Below are 16,851 nucleotides of genomic sequence, written 5' to 3' on the forward strand. Positions count from 1 at the left end.
TGTTTTCAATTTGGGGATACTACAAATAAGGTGCTAAAAACCTTCATGAACAAGCCTTTGTGTGGACCGAGGCTTTCACTTCTCTTCGGTGAATACATGGGAGTGGAGTGGCTGGGACACAGGCTGGGCATATGTTTAACTCTTTAACACACTGCCAAGCCGTTCCCCACCAGTAGTGTACGAGAGTTCCAGTCACTTCACTTCTTTGCCAGCACTTGGCACTGTCAGTCTTTTCCATTTTAGTCACACCCATGGGTATACAGTGGTATCTCGTGGTGGTTTTAATTGGTGGGAGCTTCTCTGTGCTCACTGTCCCCAGGGAGGGGCAGCCCCATCCCAGGAACCCACGAGTCCTTCCCGAGAGGATCCCCACCACGGTCCCCGCAGGGCCCTCTCAAGCCTGGGTGACGGCCCCACAGAGGGTCCACACGCTTCTCCTTCTGTGTGTTTTTATAGGCCCCTCCCCCCATTTTATCTCTAAAATGGGTCCCCTGGAGGACAGTCAATGCAATCTAAGGCACATTTACTATATGGGTGCAACGAAAAGCACAGCCGTTGCTCGAAACCCTGGCCTCTCTAGATTCTGTCCTGCTACAGCTATGACTTTTCCACTTTTAGGGTAACTGGATTCACTAGGAATGAAAGGAGACAGCTCTAAACATGACTGTAAGATACGATCTAAATTTCTCACCAAGTGTACGAGAACCATCTGGCACAGCACCCCATCACCAGGCAGCGGCACCGTGCGGCCAATTCCATTTCCAATTCCACATGAACAGACAGAGGGAGCCAGTGCTCCTGTCACACACAGCACTTTGTATGTTTTTCTTTGCTGTACTTAAGGTTTAGCAATGCAAAGATCAAGCGTATATAGAGTAATTACCACAATCCTAAAAGCTGCCACTAGAACATGCCCTAAAATTATATTACTTCAAAAAATAGCATCCGTATAATACTTCACTATCTTCAAAGATGTTCCCCGTTCATTAGGCAAGGTTTATCCCATGTGTGGAGAACTGAGAAACAGAAAAAGAACAAAATCTCAAGGCATGCCTCTGCTTCTTCCATAATTTTTCACTAGAGAAAAAAACACATAATTAGCAATCTGCTGCCAAATCTAAGTCAAAGCAATGTAAGTAAGATTTAAAGAAATGCAATCCACTGAGAACAAATATGAAAATTCTCCCATTAAATTTAACTTTTATCAATCACTGCTTAGCTCTGGTTTTTTTTCTCACAACTGCAGAAAGACCCATACTTTCCTTAAAACTGCTGAAGATCTTGTTGACATGAATTATGCTAGAAGTCACAATATTCCAAGTCTCTAAGCATCCAAAATAAAATGAAATGTGTGCTTCAGATGTCTGCTTTAAGTCAACAGTAGGTCAGGCTTTGAATCCATGGCAGAGTGTAGCAGAGACCCTTTCTCCACCCAAGTTTCCACATCTTCTCCTGTGTCCCGGTGTTTTTGTGGATTGCAATCTATGGGCCTAGAATGATTTTTGTAATGAAGGGGACAAGGAGATTTGAAGGATAAACTATACAGATCACAAAGCCTAAAGTCAGCAAGAATCTTAATCATGAAGCAAGTTTTCTCTTTGCTTATAATGAAGGCACATACAAAGACTTTTCACTATACAAGTAGTTACTGGCTTGGAACCAATGAAAACATTTGTAGGAGAGGACGATCTGCTCCACAGAACTCACCACAACCAGAATGGTAATCCTGTCCATCCTTCCGGAATTAACTCTGCTATGCAGAATGCTTATTTTGTTGTAAAGGGAGGTCTCATGTGATGCACCGACGTCCAAACAAGAAGAAGTGGGGTTTGCTTTAGCTGCAGTAATGACTCTGAAATGATTACCTGAAGAGTGATCAGAAATCCCAGCAAGACTTCTCTACTGTCTCTTCTGACAGAAATCCCACTGCCCCCAAATCTTGAATCCCAACAAAAAACAGATGCACTAAAAAGGGAGAACAAGGTTTGTTTCTGAAATTTTATTATGTTTAATACATACATTTCACAAACAGAAACCCTCTAACACCACAGGCGACAATTCCATTACCAACTGTTCCAATTTTATTAACATTCTTTAACTATTTACACTGTCTTCCCGTAACAAAAGTGCAGCCAAGACATCCTGACAAGTAATTGTGACTGTCAAGAACACACCGCTGAGCTGGTTTGCGCGGTGCCCGTCTGCCACACTTTTTCAACACCAGGAATAACAACCAACTCAACAGTACACAGAGACGGCCTGGGCCAGGCCGCGCCCTCTGGCAGGAACCCATAGCGGGCGAGACCACCTTCTCACCCCCTCCCCAACTTCCACCTAAAGTGCTTGAGACCAGCCAGAAATGCAAACTGACACTAGATGGGCATGGGGGAAGGGGCTGCATTTTAAGCATTAGTCTTGCTGGACTAAACAAAAGACTTCAGCAGGTTAGTTTGGGCGGTTTGTTAAATTGTGTATCTGTTAGTTATTTTCTTTCTCAATGAGTCAGCTTCCTGAAACCTACTTGGAAATACCTTAAATTCAGGAAATGAACCTCTTTTACATGAGCTGGTAATTAAGGACGTTTGGAGAAAGTTCTTTCTTAATGAGGATGGGGAAATTCAGTGACCCCGGATTTCATGGCACATCTATCTTTTCAGGTATTAGCCTGGAGAATCAACTGCCTCGGATGCCCCCGAAGAGGGAGAAGAGCTGAGGTGACCCGGGGAGAAAGTGGTCAGACACGGGAAGTTGTCTTCTCACTAAAGAATGCATACAATTTCATTTGTTCACAGTAAATAACTCTTAAAAATAAATGATAAAAAAGTAAATATTAGACTAGAAGAAAAATCACTTTGAAATTATTAGCTGCTCTTAAGAGTGGTTCATGTTATTGAACACTATTTAACAGAAAAACAAAAATGGATTCTCTTGGGTAGATCCTTTAATATCCTGACCACAACAAAAATAATAACCTTTTTTGACATATCTCAATTCCCATCACAGTTCTCAGAGCAAAGTACTCTGAGAAAGTTTGGGGAAAATACTAAGGTCAGCAGATTTCCAAAATAAGATTTTTCTTTGCAGTGCTACACACTCAAATACATTTTATTTTCAAAGCAGCCAAATTTTCCATTTTATGCAAGCATGTAACTCCTTAAAGGCAAAAGATATTCTCAGGTATGATACCCAGGCCTCTGTTTTTACATAAATGCAGTAGCCACAGAATCCTATCATCAAAATAAAGGCCCGAAACGAAGTTTACCCAATTACAGTGAAACTTTGGCACAGTTATCTTCCAGGGGGCAGAAAACAAGACAAAGAAAGAAACAGTGAATGCAGCAAACGCTACATCCACAAAGGTTTTAGACGGAGGGGCCTGCTGAACGCAATGTGCAAGGAAACGTTAAGCTTCAGAATACAAGCAAGTTTCACTATAAAAACTTAGCAGTATTGAACAACAGGACTACAAACATTTTACTGAACATTTCAAATTCAGAAATAAAACCCAAATTGTACTCTGAAGACAAGAGAAACTTACCAATTTTTATATCTGGGTACATGAGAGAATCAATAGAAAACGGTTAATTCACAATGACAGCTTTGTGTATTCAAGACACATTTTAAGGGCTAAATCTATAGACTTCTTTTATAATGGCATCAAATCCTGGCAGGTCAGCGATGGCTTCCTGCTTCTCACGGGCATTTTGCAAATTTCCCCTCACTATGTAATATTTTTCACATCATCAGACCCCCAACTAAATGCAGCAAACAAAATTACAATCATCTAAACAGAGAGGTGAAGAATTATTAGCCAACACATTGGTTCCTGAATCCTGTGTTGACTCAAACAAAACATCAAATTTTTACTGTAGTAAAATTGAAACTCACAATAATGCCCAAACACTTCTGAGAGGCAAAACCACACTGTTTTTCTGAGAAAAAAAAAAATGGTGTACACCAAATGAGTAACAAAACACGTTCACATCAACCCCGTATTTGGCTATCCAAAAAAACACAATTGTACTTTCAGCATTCTTTCAGCATGTATACATAACATTATACTTGAAATTATCAAATTCATCTGTAAGAAATCCTATTACAATGCCCCTTCTCTAAAGACACAGGGTGTCAGTCCATTTAAATCAAGATCTAATGAAAGAAACTCAGTTTTGGAAAGCCCAACGGTCTGATCAATTTCTATATATTAACACCTTTTTCCATCAATGGTAAGGTAATATGGGGATGTTCAGAATGATCTATTTTTTTAAAATACTGTTATGTATTACTACCAGAGATATTCCAAAATGAAATACATTTTAACAAGAAATTACACTTTAACAAGAAATTATTCTTTTCCTTATCATCCTTTCAAAAGATCCTCTCCTATCCCTCCTTGGGCCAAATTTTTGATCTTGGAAACTCAAGATTAAATGGGTACAACGTGGCCTTGAGCGATGTGGGGGAAGATGAGTTTGGCGAAGGCTGGTTCTGTGTTGTGAGGCTTACCTGGGGGGACCCTGGCATCTGATGGCAACTACACCAGTCGAATCCTGCTATGCACTCGTCCCCTTGCAGAGCTCGTTGGAACAACTTCAAAGACACAATTCAAATGACAGAGTCCTGCATTCCTTGCCCATCTGAATCAGTGTGCCCCATTTCCAAATCTCTTTAACAAACTCTATCTGCTGTAAGGCAGCTTACCTAAAAATATGTGCAACACAATAACTTTCATATGTCTTTTAAGTTGAGTATTTTCAGTATGAAAAACTGTTAAATGATGACAGTGATAGAGACAGCACTGCGCACATCCAGGCCATCCATCCGTGAGGGTCACTCCGGTCAAGAGGTGGCCACAGAGCACCCAGCCAGGACGGGCAGCCACAATCAGCTCTCGGGCACATGCACAAGCCCATCACAGGTTCTCCCCACCAGTCAGCTCTCAGACACGCACACACCCCCATCACAGGTTCTCCCCACCAGTCAGCTCCTGGGCACGCACACTCCCGTCACAGGTTCTCCCCACCAGTGAGCTCTCGGACACGCACACGCCCGTCACAGGTTCTCCCCACCAGTCAGCTCTCAGACACACACATGCCCCCGTCACAGGTTCTCCCCACCAGTCAGCTCCTGGGCACGCACACGCCCGTCACAGGTTCTCCCCACCAGTGAGCTCTCGGGTACACGCACACGCCCGTCACAGGTTCTCCCCACCAGTCAGCTCTCGGGCACACGCACACGCCCGTCACAGGTTTCCCCACCAGTCAGCTCCTGGGCACGCACACGCCCGTCACAGGTTCTCCCCACCAGTCAGCTCTCGGACACGCACACGCCCCCGTCACAGGTTTCCCCACCAGTCAGCTCTCGGACACGCACACGCCTGTCACAGGTTTCCCCACCAGTCAGCTCTCGGACACGCACACGCCCGTCACAGGTTTCCCCACCAGTCAGCTCTCGGGTACACGCACACGCCCGTCACAGGTTCTCCCCACCAGTCAGCTCTCGGGCACACGCACACGCCCGTCACAGGTTCTCCCCACCAGTCAGCTCTCGGGTACACGCACACGCCCGTCACAGGTTCTCCCCACCAGTCAGCTCTCGGACACGCACACGCCCGTCACAGGTTCTCCCCACCAGTCAGCTCTCGGACACGCACACGCCCCCGTCACAGGTTCTCCCCAAGGCCCAGGGAAGGTCTAGGGTGGGTCTTGAGAAAGTTACCATTTTAGTGAGGTTTCTCCCAACTCCTCCTGCTTTTTGTTTGTGGTCATGTCACCCCTTCCCTAAGTTCTCCTGTCCTCCCTGCCACCTGCAGGTTGTGTTGGAGACCCTTGGCGATGGTGGCTGCTCCTAAATGCACAGGGCACCCCTGGGCAGGGCTGTGACCCAGACGAACGCCCGGGACTCGAGGGAGCTGTTCCACGGCAGACATAAACAGAAGGACTCCCCGTGAAGTTAGAAAAACACAAATGTCACAGAACGCTTCCCTATAAAAGATACGTAATAAAGCAATTGTGTCCATAAAATAGCTGTGACTAAAGCAGAGCGTTCATCAATAAGCCTCGAGGACCTTGAAGGAGGAGAATGGCTTCACGAAGTGGTAGTCCAGGTTGCCGCAGTGCGGGCACTGCTGCACGTTGCTGTACTCAGAGAAGTACTGCATGCCCACGCGCACGTCGACCACCGGCTTCCCGCAGTGCTTGCAGTTCAGGCGGGCCTGCGGGGAGACACACGTCAGACCACGGAGCGCCCCTTTCACGCCTGAGCCAGGGTGGGCGCAGCATGAGAGAGACCCTGGTCTCAGGGACGGGCGGCCCCAGTTTCCGTCGGGAGAGCGGCCCTGTGGCAGCTTCACATCCTGCTGGGAGGAAAAGTCTGTGCTGGCACTGCCTGCACTTCAGCACCACGTCCCCCTGCCTGGGAAGCTTCCCCTGGGTTTGACAGCGCGGCTGAACCGGTAGGACATTTCTTGGAAGATTCTGGGCTTATTTTAAAAATTCATATACAACTTCCATTCTACCCCACACTGTATCTGCCTTTTCTTTGATGTAAAAATAAAAATCCCCTGAAGTGGCGGAGTCAAATCACAACTCAGGAGGAAGCGCAGTGTCCACCGGGGCTCCCGGAACCCGCTGGCACGCGGCGTCCCCCTCCCTGCCGGCGCCGCCTGTTGACAGGTTCCAGGAGGTCAGCGAGCAACCAGAAACTGGAAATGGGCCCTCCCCGTCAGACTCCCGGTAAAAACAACTGAAACGCATCACCACACTGTGTCCTCCCTCCTCCCGTGAAGGGGCGTTTCGTGCGACCTGCGGAGCATGAAGCCGAGACCCGGGGGGGCCATCGCATGCACCAGATCCCACAGCCGGGAAGAAGCCGGGATGGGGGCAGAGACCCGGCTCCCGGGCCCAGAGTCCGCTCATCTCCCTTTCCACTGAGAACTTGCCTGGAACAACGTTAAATGCGAGGTTCTGCACAAGCCTCTCTTTCCAACCACTCTCTTGAACCTGCCATCCCTTTCTAATAACTAATTACTGCTTCCTTCTGAAGGATTCCCCTGAGGCCTTCTCAGCAACTAATGCTTGCATCTTCACAGTGAACACAGCTAACCGATCTTCTTAAAATGGTGATCAAACAAGGTTCCGTTTCAGCTGGGGGCCAGAAAGTAGAGATCTGGGCTTAAACGTTTCAAGAAGAAACAGGCAGTAAGTGCCAATGGGCTAAGTGTGGCTGGATGCTGTTCTCCTCCCTTCTCCCACAGAGCTGGGAACGGGCAGGCAGCCCTTCAGAGGGGAGTGGGCCGGGCAGTGGCCGGGGAACACACCCAGGTCTGCCCGGGCCCAGGGGCCGTCACAGGCCGAGGCATCCTTCCACTTCCTTATTTCTTTAACTGCAAAGAGAACCTCTGTCAGGGGTGAGTGGGTGGATCCACTTCCTTCATTTCTCTCATCCCGAGAGCTGGCGTCCAGGCACAGCGACAACGAGAAGTGCGAGAGAGACTAACAGGATGGCTGCGACATCTCGTTTCCAAGGGATGTTTACAAATGGAAACGCATTCCGATCCAGAATCCGAGGGTCCCTCCCCGGGTGGCCACATGGGGCCCTGTGGACGACCACGTTTCTCTTTCAGCAGCACCAGGCTAGAGAGAAGGTACAGCTGAGACACAACCCTGCCAACCTGCCAGCTCAGCAGGCACGCCCATCCTCTAAATCAAATCAACTCACGGTGGTGAGGGTACAAACGATGTAGTAACTGATAAAGTGTTCACCAATCATTTAAATGAAAGGCTGGACTTAAAAACCAAAGGGAAATTTCTCTCCACCCCATGAGTGCCCAGGAGTTGTTTCAGCAGCTGCTTTTCCCCAAGTTCTCGGCAATAACCCAGGATATTTCCAAGGGTCCTGTCTCTGGGTTTCAGGGGGCTTATTTAATGTGTTTTAAATGTCAATATTTTCCTCCTTCCCTGAGAATAGCTAAATTTCAGAAGCTCTCTCGTCAGAAAACGCCTCCTCTTGGCCCTGAGATCACAAGCCTTTTGAGTCAATCTCCAGCGACTGCCCTGCCCAAGGGCAGGAAAACAAGAACATCCTGTTTCCTGAAGAAAGTAAAACTTCTCCCTTCCTTTTAAATAATACCTGCTTCTTACTGGAAATTTAGTATACGTTCATTCTACAAAATTAGGAAATATAGGTGAGCAGATAGAAGACTAAAGAAGTCGCTCCACACCCCATCGTGCAGAGGTGAGCCAGAGGTGAGCTCACCTCCTTCCGGGCTCCCCTCTTACCCCAGTGCTCCTCCATAAGCTGCTCATACCACATAATGCACTGGAAACGCATCTCCCATCACTGCACTTGTGCGCCTCCCCTTCTGCTGGCACCCAGCCATCCACTCACGGCTGTGCCGCACTGCACCAAGCCGGCCACCAGAGCTGGACAGGGCTCCAGGACTGCTGGCTGTACAAACAGGAATTCTCTGCTTCCCACAGATCCCCTCTGGGTATCCTCTTCTCCTCCAACACCCCCTTGGGGCCCGACCCCATGCCGCCCGCTTCCCTCTGCAGGACCAATACCAACCTGGCAGCAGGGGGAGGCAGCCAGGATGTCGTAGGTGTACACGGTGCCCAGCTGGTGCCAGCTGCCGTCCCAGCGCGACTTGCACTTGACGCAGACGATCTTGTGCACACCCTCGAGGCAGTCTACGCACACAGCGTACAGGTGCATGAGTCTCCCTGGGCACAGAAGACACGGGCTGAGCGGAGCGCTGAGGAAGCAGAGCTGCCCCGCCCACCCCTTCATCATTTGGGTCAACAGACAAAAAGCAAGAGGGGTGATGTTTCCCGAAACCCCCAGGCTGCCCTTCAAGAACAACGATGGATCACTAACCACCATCAACAGAATGGATCCCATCAGCTCAAGTTTATTAAATCCCTGCTTCACTTCACTTTTCCTAAAAGAGCGGATAAGCTCACAACAGGAGCGTCCACATTCCAATGACCAGGCCGCACAGGCTCACTGCCCACCGCCTGCCTGCAACCTGCAGGACTTCCAGCCCAGCAGTCCAGGTGTGGCCCGTGGAGTCTGGGCAATAACCCAGGAGGTTTCCAAGGGTCCTGTCTCCTGGGCCAGCCCTGGGCTCTCACCCACCGCCTGGGTGAACCAGGAAAACAAGCAGGGTGGAGCAGAGACGCCACCAACAACCAGAGAACCCGGCCCGGCAGGGAGAAGGGAGACGCAGATTGTGAGCTCCGCCCTGACCCGCCCATCACACACCAGTCAACAGCCGGCCTTGGTACTGACAGCCAAAAGTACTACGCAACTGTCCTTGTCCCCAGAACTGCCCAGCCTCACCACATCTAATTTAGGAACCAGAATTATATCTAATTTGAAAGTGGTTTTTTAAAAGGAGATCATTGTCTTGTTATTTACTGGGCTCCTAAACGTCACAAGTGATCCATCCCCCGTGACTTATCAACATACAAGTGCCCCAAAGGAACGATGCCAGCCTTGTTCATATGGAGGAGTCAGGGTTCAAATAACCAGGCAAAGGGCAGGATCTGCAGAGGCCGTGTGGACCAGTGGCGAGGCTGCTCCCCACATGGGAGCCGGGAGCTCCACTGCGTTAAAATCCATCACCAGGAACACCCACGCCTAAGAGGCTTCCAACCCAGGCCCAGCCTGCCCCCACCATCAGGCCCCAGCCCCACCTCTCTCATCCAAGGCCTAATCTGTCCTTGCCATCAGACAGGGCCCCATCTGCCCCTACAATCAAACAGGCCACCCTGCCCCTCCATCACACAGGCCCCAGCCTGCCCCTCTTATCTAAGGCCCAGCCTGCCCCCTCCATCACACAGGCCCTGCCTGCCCTCTGGTCTGACCCCCAGCCTGCCTCCGCCATCAGAGAGGCCCAGCCTGCCCTCTCATCTGACCCCCAGCCTGCCCCCTCCATCACACAGGCCCCAGCCTGCCCCCTCCATCACACAGGCCCCAGCCTGCCCTCTGGTCTGACCCCCAGCCTGCCCCCTCCATCACACAGGCCCTGCCTGCCCTCTGGTCTGACCCCAGCCTGCCTCGACCCACTGGGAAGGCACGTGCTTCTTGGAGGAAACCTTCCCTTGTGTTTGCTGACAGGACTCTCCCTCCTCGAGGGCAGGACTTGTGTGCTAGTCACCCTGTAGCCTGAGTGTCCAGCACATGGTCTGAAACACGGACAGCTCTCAGAAGGGTGTGCTGGATGAATGGGAAGCATGTTACTAGCGAAAACACTGTAAAGATGACCTTAGGGCCTCTAAGCACAAAGGAGAAAGGGAGCCCAGAGCCCCTGCAGCCCTGCCCACCCGGCCCTGGCACAGTAAAGAACAAGAGCCACTGGCCACGCCCATCGAGCAGCCTGGGGCATTTCAAGGTGTCAGGTTAAGCATCTGTGGATCCTGCAAAAGGCACAGATCCCGTCTTGCTGCAACTGCAGCCCGGGAAGGTGGGCAGGGCAGACGCAGAGACCCAGGGCTGCTGACCAGCGCTGGTGGTGGCAACTTCCTCTGAGTGCTCGCCAGGGTCCAGCACGTGCAGCCAGCCCTCGCAAGTCACAGGCCCCCTAACGAAGTACCACTGTACCCCACCCTGGCAGGAGGGACCACAGCTTGGAGTTTAAAGTTCACAGAAGGACACATGGCCAAGCCCAGACTCAGATGTGACTGACTCCTAAAGCGCAGGCCACCCTTGGGAGCTCCTCACAGAGTCCGGGTTTGTTTCGGCAACTGTTACTTGGTGTCTTAAGTTCTAAGAATCTAGTATCTCCAAACTCTAAATCTGTTTTGACACGATACAGATTCCTGAGGGAAAAAAGCAGCAAAGGCGACCAGTGAGGAAGTCCTAATTACATCAACTTTAATGCACAATTAAAACCAAACAAACACGTATTCCCAAGCAGAGGCAGGGCATGGGGCGGGGTGAGGGTGCAGAAGCAGGGCCGGGCAAGGGGGCACTCCATACGCCCCCCACCAAACACAAGACGGTACTTTAGCTACAACCCACCAGCTGCAGCCTGGGGACCCCATGGCCCGGGTCCACTGGAGTATACACTGCTTTAAAGAACACACGATCAGGGCTCCATGATGGCAGAAATGAAGCAATAGCCTGCTATAAACAGAGTCAGTGGGACTTCTCTAACATGGCAATAAACAGGCAGACATGCAGGCAGGGTCCCTGTGGTACGGAGGGTGCCTCCAGGGCTGACGGACAGCCTGGCCTTCGGAAGAGTCCATGCTCGACAGGTACAGCTTCTCAGTCCCCTTGCAGCACACTCCCAATACGTCCACTCTAGATGTGTGCGTATTCTGCATACGTGTATGTATGTGGCCTGTGTGTGCACATCTGTGAATGCGTGCGTGTATGTACAGGGACTTACATGTGTGTGTGTATATGTGTGTATGTTGTATGTGCGTGTGAATGTACATGTTGCACATGTGTTGCACACGCATGTCTGTTACATGTGTGCATATGTATCCAAGTTATGCACATGTATGTGTTTGTGAATGTGCAAATGTGTATGGTGTACGTGTGTATGGATGCATGTGTGTATGTATAAAAGGGAATATATGCCTGTACGTATGCACATTACACGTGCCTGAGCATTACATGTGTATGTGTGTCATATGCATGCATATAATGTATGTGTGTGCATGCGTGTTTCATGCATATGTGTTCTGTATGTGTGCATGCACACGTGTCTTGTGTATGTGTGTCATATGTGTGGGTATATTCTATGCATGTGTGTTAACACACACGTGCACATCCACACTCCAGAGCCCAAGCTTTCCAACCTCCATCTCTCTCTGCACCTGCTCCCTGACGCACAGACGCCTCCAGCCTGGGTCTTGGGCTCTGCCATACCCTCTTCCTTGTCTGTCTCATCCTCTCACGGTCTGAGGAACATTCACCAACTCTAAGATATTTTAACCACCCTCCCGTGTTCATACAAATGCCTATTTCCAACAGGGTTTCGCGGGGCACCTCCATGTAAAAGTCTCACCACCACCTCACAGCCAACATGCCCGAAGTGCCCTCATCCTTGTTCTCCTAAAGCCAGGCTCCATCTCCCACACGCTCCTCCTGACAGGGACGGCACCCTTCGCCGGGCCTTGAACAAGGCCAGCCCTCAGCGACTCCCCCTCACCCTCTGCAGGTGGGGTGTCCCCAAGCTGCATGCTCCCCTTTAAAACACTGCTCTGCAGACGCCCCCACCAGCTCCCACCATCCCCACCAATTCCCCATCTCCTTGCACCCAGACCAGCAAGCTAAGTTCCGACCGTCTCCAGGCTTCACCCCTTTCAGTTGACCTTTCGCCACAGATGATCTGCTTTAGAACAGTGTTTACCACCTCCTCTCACAAAAGACACAACGCAAGCTCCTGCCTGCAGCCTGAGAGGCCCTGACCACCCTCCCCCAGAACCTCTGGGCCCGGCTCACTCCATCCTGACCAGGGCCCAGAATTCTCACCTCCACCCATCTGCTTCCATGTCCCCTCTCCTCACGACAAACAGCTGGGCTGGCATGGCCCATCTGCCCATCAGAGCCAGCCGCCCCCTCCACGCCTGAGGCCAAGCAGCTCCTTCCCCCTTGGGGATGACAGGCCGCTGACCAGAGGCCCCACGGCTTCCACTCCCCGTTCTTGAACACTGGCATGAGGAGGCCACGTGGAGAAGCCAAGGCTAACCTCCTGGGAGACAGAAGGCCGGACGGAGCAGGAGGAGCCCCCAGGCCTGGGGGCACAGTGACATTTTTATCAAAGCACCTTACAGCTTAGGATCCTAAGCTGGTGAGAAGCCAGGGCCGGCGCTCCTCCTGCTCCGTACGCAGAGGCCTCGTCCTGCACGCTGACAGGCCGAAGGACGGGCTGGATGAGAGAATCTGTCCATTCTGAACAGAAAGAGAACAACCCTCCTCTCATGGGCCTTCCTCCATCTTCCCAGAGAAAAGGGTGAGTGCTGGATAGTGAAGGAAAGGGACTTCTGCCCACATCTTCTCTTTAAGATCAGCACAATGAGCCAGAAACAAAATCACGAACTACATCTTCACACAACTGTGAGGTACCCGCATCCGTGGACCAAAATGCATGAGGTCAGAAAGTGGCTGGGGGAACGGAAGATGGTCTGGCTCTGAACTGCACGGAAAGCACAGGCAGAGGGGGCGGGGTGCCCAAAGGGAAGCAGTTGGGTGCAGCAAATGACAAATTACCATAAATTCTGGGCAACTCTTCCTGTGCAGAAGCAGAGCCTTCTTCAGCACGCCCTGAGGCTGGGCTGGGCTGGGCACCTGCCTCGGTGACTGGAATGGGAGAGAAGTGATGCCCTGCAGTTCCACGCTCCAGCCTCCAGAGGCCCTGCAGCTTCCACTCCCCCTTCTAGGACGCTGGCATGAGAAGGCCACGTGGAGAAGCCAAGGCTAACCTCCTGGGAGACAGAAGGCCAGACGGAGCAGGGAGGAGCAGGGAGCAGCCACCCCGGCCGAGGGCCCTGGGCTGACCCACCTGCCCGCTCCTGGGCCGAGAGTGAGGCCACCCCCTGCCCAGCCCCAGCAGGGCAGCCCAGACAGACAACCCACCTGACCAACCCACAGAACTGTGAGAAGCTGCAGGTTATTGCTGTTTCAAGTGGCTAAGTTTGGGAATGGGCTGCTTTACAACAAGAGCTCAAAGATACAGAAGAGCAAGAAACCGCACCCATGAAATAAAAACAGGGCGCTATTAAAAAAAAAAAAAAAAAAAAGCTCTTGGAAATAAAAAATACGAAAACAGAAAATTCAAAACTCAGTAAAGATAATGGAATATAAGGTCAAAAAAATCTTTTAGATGAGCAGCAGGGCCAAAAACATGTATTAAAAAAAGCACCCCTCCCCCCCCCAAAAGGCCAGCCTCCGAGGTCTAATATCTGCTTAACAGGAGATCCACAATGAAGACCACAAGTTACAAAGTCAAAGGGCCAAAGAGAACCCAGCACAACGAAAGAAACAAAGACCCATATGAGGGTTAAACTTCAAAATATTAGGCAGAGAAGAGAAAATCCTAAAAATCATTCAGGGTGAGGAGAAAGGAGAGGCCACAACCCAAGAACCAGGGCCCAGCACAGTACCAGACTCCCCAACAGAAATGCTGGAGCCAGAAGACAGTGAGGCAAGGCCTTCAAAATTCCAAGGGTAAACATTTACCACCCAGAAGACTACACCCAGCCAAACAGCACTCCAGTGTGAAGACGAAAGGCTGAGAATAGCTTGGTTCTAAGTCTCAAAACATCTACTCTCATGTACCCTTCCTCAGAAAGTTCCTGCAGGATGTTCCCTAACAAACTGAGGAAAGACACAAATACATGGGATCCAGCAAACAGAAGGAGAAACACAGAAAAGAAATGAAGGCATTTCTAGGACAGCTATACGGGATAATGGGTCCTGAAGGCACTAGGACAGTCAGGAACAGGAAGATGAAAGGATTCAGGAGGGAAATTTCCAGAAAAAAAATTCATGAAATGTCTGCCAGGTACATGGGAATGCTCTTGAGGACTGGCTTGTGGAGCTACCGGAGAGTGAGAAATTAGCCAAAGTTACAAAGAAGTCTAAGCACATGAAAACGTGCAGCAATTATTAACCCCAATAAAAACAAAACATTATTCTAGAATAGAAATATTCTCTACTACACAGAGGAAATATATCCAGGCTTCTTGGATCACTAAATATTTACACACTGACAACAGCAAATACATTAAAGACCCAACTGAAAACTGCAACAAATGATTCTGGAAGAAAAGGGGCAGGAGAAGCTGTAGGAAAGCCTCAACAGCCACCTGTCTTATGGGTTTGCCTTAAATTTGAGAATGAAGACAGCAGGACTTAAAACTGTGAGGGGTGAAAGGTGAAAAGTGAGCTAAGATTTGAAAGTGTCTCTGGAAACCGGGACAGCAGAGGAAGTGGAAGGAGATTATTTCTACAATGGGCTTCTTTAGCTCTGTTTACCTTGAGGCTATAAACCTGCTATGTGCCATGAATGCTCAGGTTGAAGTTCAGTAGCTCTAAGGGACTGACGGGTTTCGCACACATATATTAACCAATCCCCGGAACCCACGCTATGGCTGAGATGAACCAAGCCTGGCCTGTAGCCCTCAGGAGAAGCAAGCACCTCCCCAGCACGCCCCACCACGGATGGGGTCATCTCTAAGCTTTCAACAATCCTCCCTGTTCCTCTTGTTGCTTTCGAAACACTCTCACCTTTCATAAACTTGAAGATTAATCCACTTATCTAAAGTCCCGATGGCCCTGAGACCCTCACTTTCTCTCCCTCCGTTGTTCTCACACGGATCAGAGAACACACGGCTTCCTGCACACACTAAGGCACATTTCAAAGGCATCTGTTTTACAGCAGATGACATAATGATGCAATTCCTTCCCTCAACTTCCTCCCAATCCTGAAAACCTGCACCGCAGCGATCCTCTCTTCAATGTACAGCAGTGCAAAAATACAAAATCACCACAAGGACAACTGTGCTTGGGACAGAGACATCAGATATTTACGAAACCGCCACCAGCACCACAGCCGCACTGGGTGAAGCTGCAACAGTGACCTGCCACTTGGCACCTGCCTGGAACTACAGAGCACCGTCGGCCACAACCAAGCCGGAACAGAGCAATTCCTTCTCGCCTGCCTTTCGGTTTCCAGGGGATGGGAAGCAGGCAAGGCAGACGGACGCCTATACCTTGGAGGTGACAAGGAACATCGTATTCGATCTCGTCGTGCCTCGAGGGGCTCAGGAACAGCGTCCCGTCCACCAGCGGGAACTGCTCGAACACAGGCAGCGCGCGGCGGCACAGCGCACAGTTGACCACGTTCCTGCGGCTGGCGCTGAGGGCGGCGAGGATGAACTTGCGCAGGTCCTCGCCCTGGCCCGCCTGGGCATCGTCCTCCATCCGCACGTGGAAGGCGTTCAGCTTGTGCCGGGGGATGTGGGCCAGCAGCTCGGACAGGTCCAGCCGCCGCAGGAACTGCACGGGGGCGTCAAAGGGCCCCGGCCTGTGGCCCCCCAGCCCAGCCGCGCCACACTCGAGGTGGGCGCCCCGGAACATGTGGCCCCCGACCAGGGCCTTCTTGTGGGGCTCCAGGTGGACGGCATTCTTCAGGAACTCCCCCAGGTACCGGGAGGCGCGGGGGCCGCTGAAGTGGGCGGGGGACAGGATGGAGTAGCCGGTGGGCGGCGACTGGCCAGGGGAGCCCCCGGGCGAGCGGGGGCCATAGGGTGCCCCGCCAAGCGCCTTGTCCTGGGAGCCCTGCCGGTCCGTGGAGAGCCGCCGGGGCAGGTCGTGGCCCAGGCCTCGCGGGGGCTTGCTTGGTGGCCGGCACTTCTTTGCCTCCTCGCCGGGCTCCCCTGGGGCCCTGCCGGCACTCTTCTCCACCCCAGCCTTCTTCTTCCTCTCGTCCTGCATCCGCTTCACCTGGTACCAGTCCGTGTCCTTCTTCAGGTGGCCCTGCCCGCAGCGGCAGGAGCAGAAGCGAAAGGCCAGGTCGTAGCCCTTCTTGGTCCACATGTTCTGGCGGCACTGCTTCTCGTTCCAGCTGCGCGCACGGCCGATGCAGTTCACCTGGGCCAGGATGCTGGTCTCCCACTCGTAGAAGCACTGCAGGTGCATCCAGGGGCTGCAGGGGCAGTGGTCGCTGTTGCACACCACCTTCTGCGAGTCGTCCTTCTCCAGGTCAACTGGCCGCCCCAGGCTGCAGATCAGGGGCGTGGCACAGGGGGCTTCTGCGGGAACAACAGGAGAGAGAGGTTCAGCGGAGGAACACGGTCCCGGCCAGGGGCCCGCACAAGCCCACCACGACAC

The 16,851-nt window shown here is 51.4% G+C and overlaps 1 protein-coding gene across 1 annotated transcript in view; it reads right to left on the reverse strand.

Moving 5' to 3' along the window:
- Positions 1 to 1,984: 1,984 nt before the first annotated feature.
- HECA (hdc homolog, cell cycle regulator) overlaps positions 1,985 to 16,851 on the reverse strand; it is a 52,778-nt gene continuing 37,911 nt past the window's right edge. Inside the window, exons 2-4 of the mRNA XM_037842662.1 lie at positions 15,732 to 16,772; positions 8,569 to 8,723; positions 1,985 to 6,214 (exon numbers count right to left, since the gene is read on the reverse strand). Of these exons, the coding sequence (XP_037698590.1) occupies positions 6,050 to 6,214; positions 8,569 to 8,723; positions 15,732 to 16,772 (1,361 nt within the window). The 3' untranslated portion in view covers positions 1,985 to 6,049. The remainder of the gene's footprint in view (positions 6,215 to 8,568; positions 8,724 to 15,731; positions 16,773 to 16,851) is intronic.

The sequence above is a fragment of the Choloepus didactylus genome, chromosome 7 (assembly GCF_015220235.1).
Source record: "Choloepus didactylus isolate mChoDid1 chromosome 7, mChoDid1.pri, whole genome shotgun sequence".
In the NCBI taxonomy this organism is placed as follows: domain Eukaryota; kingdom Metazoa; phylum Chordata; class Mammalia; order Pilosa; family Megalonychidae; genus Choloepus; species Choloepus didactylus.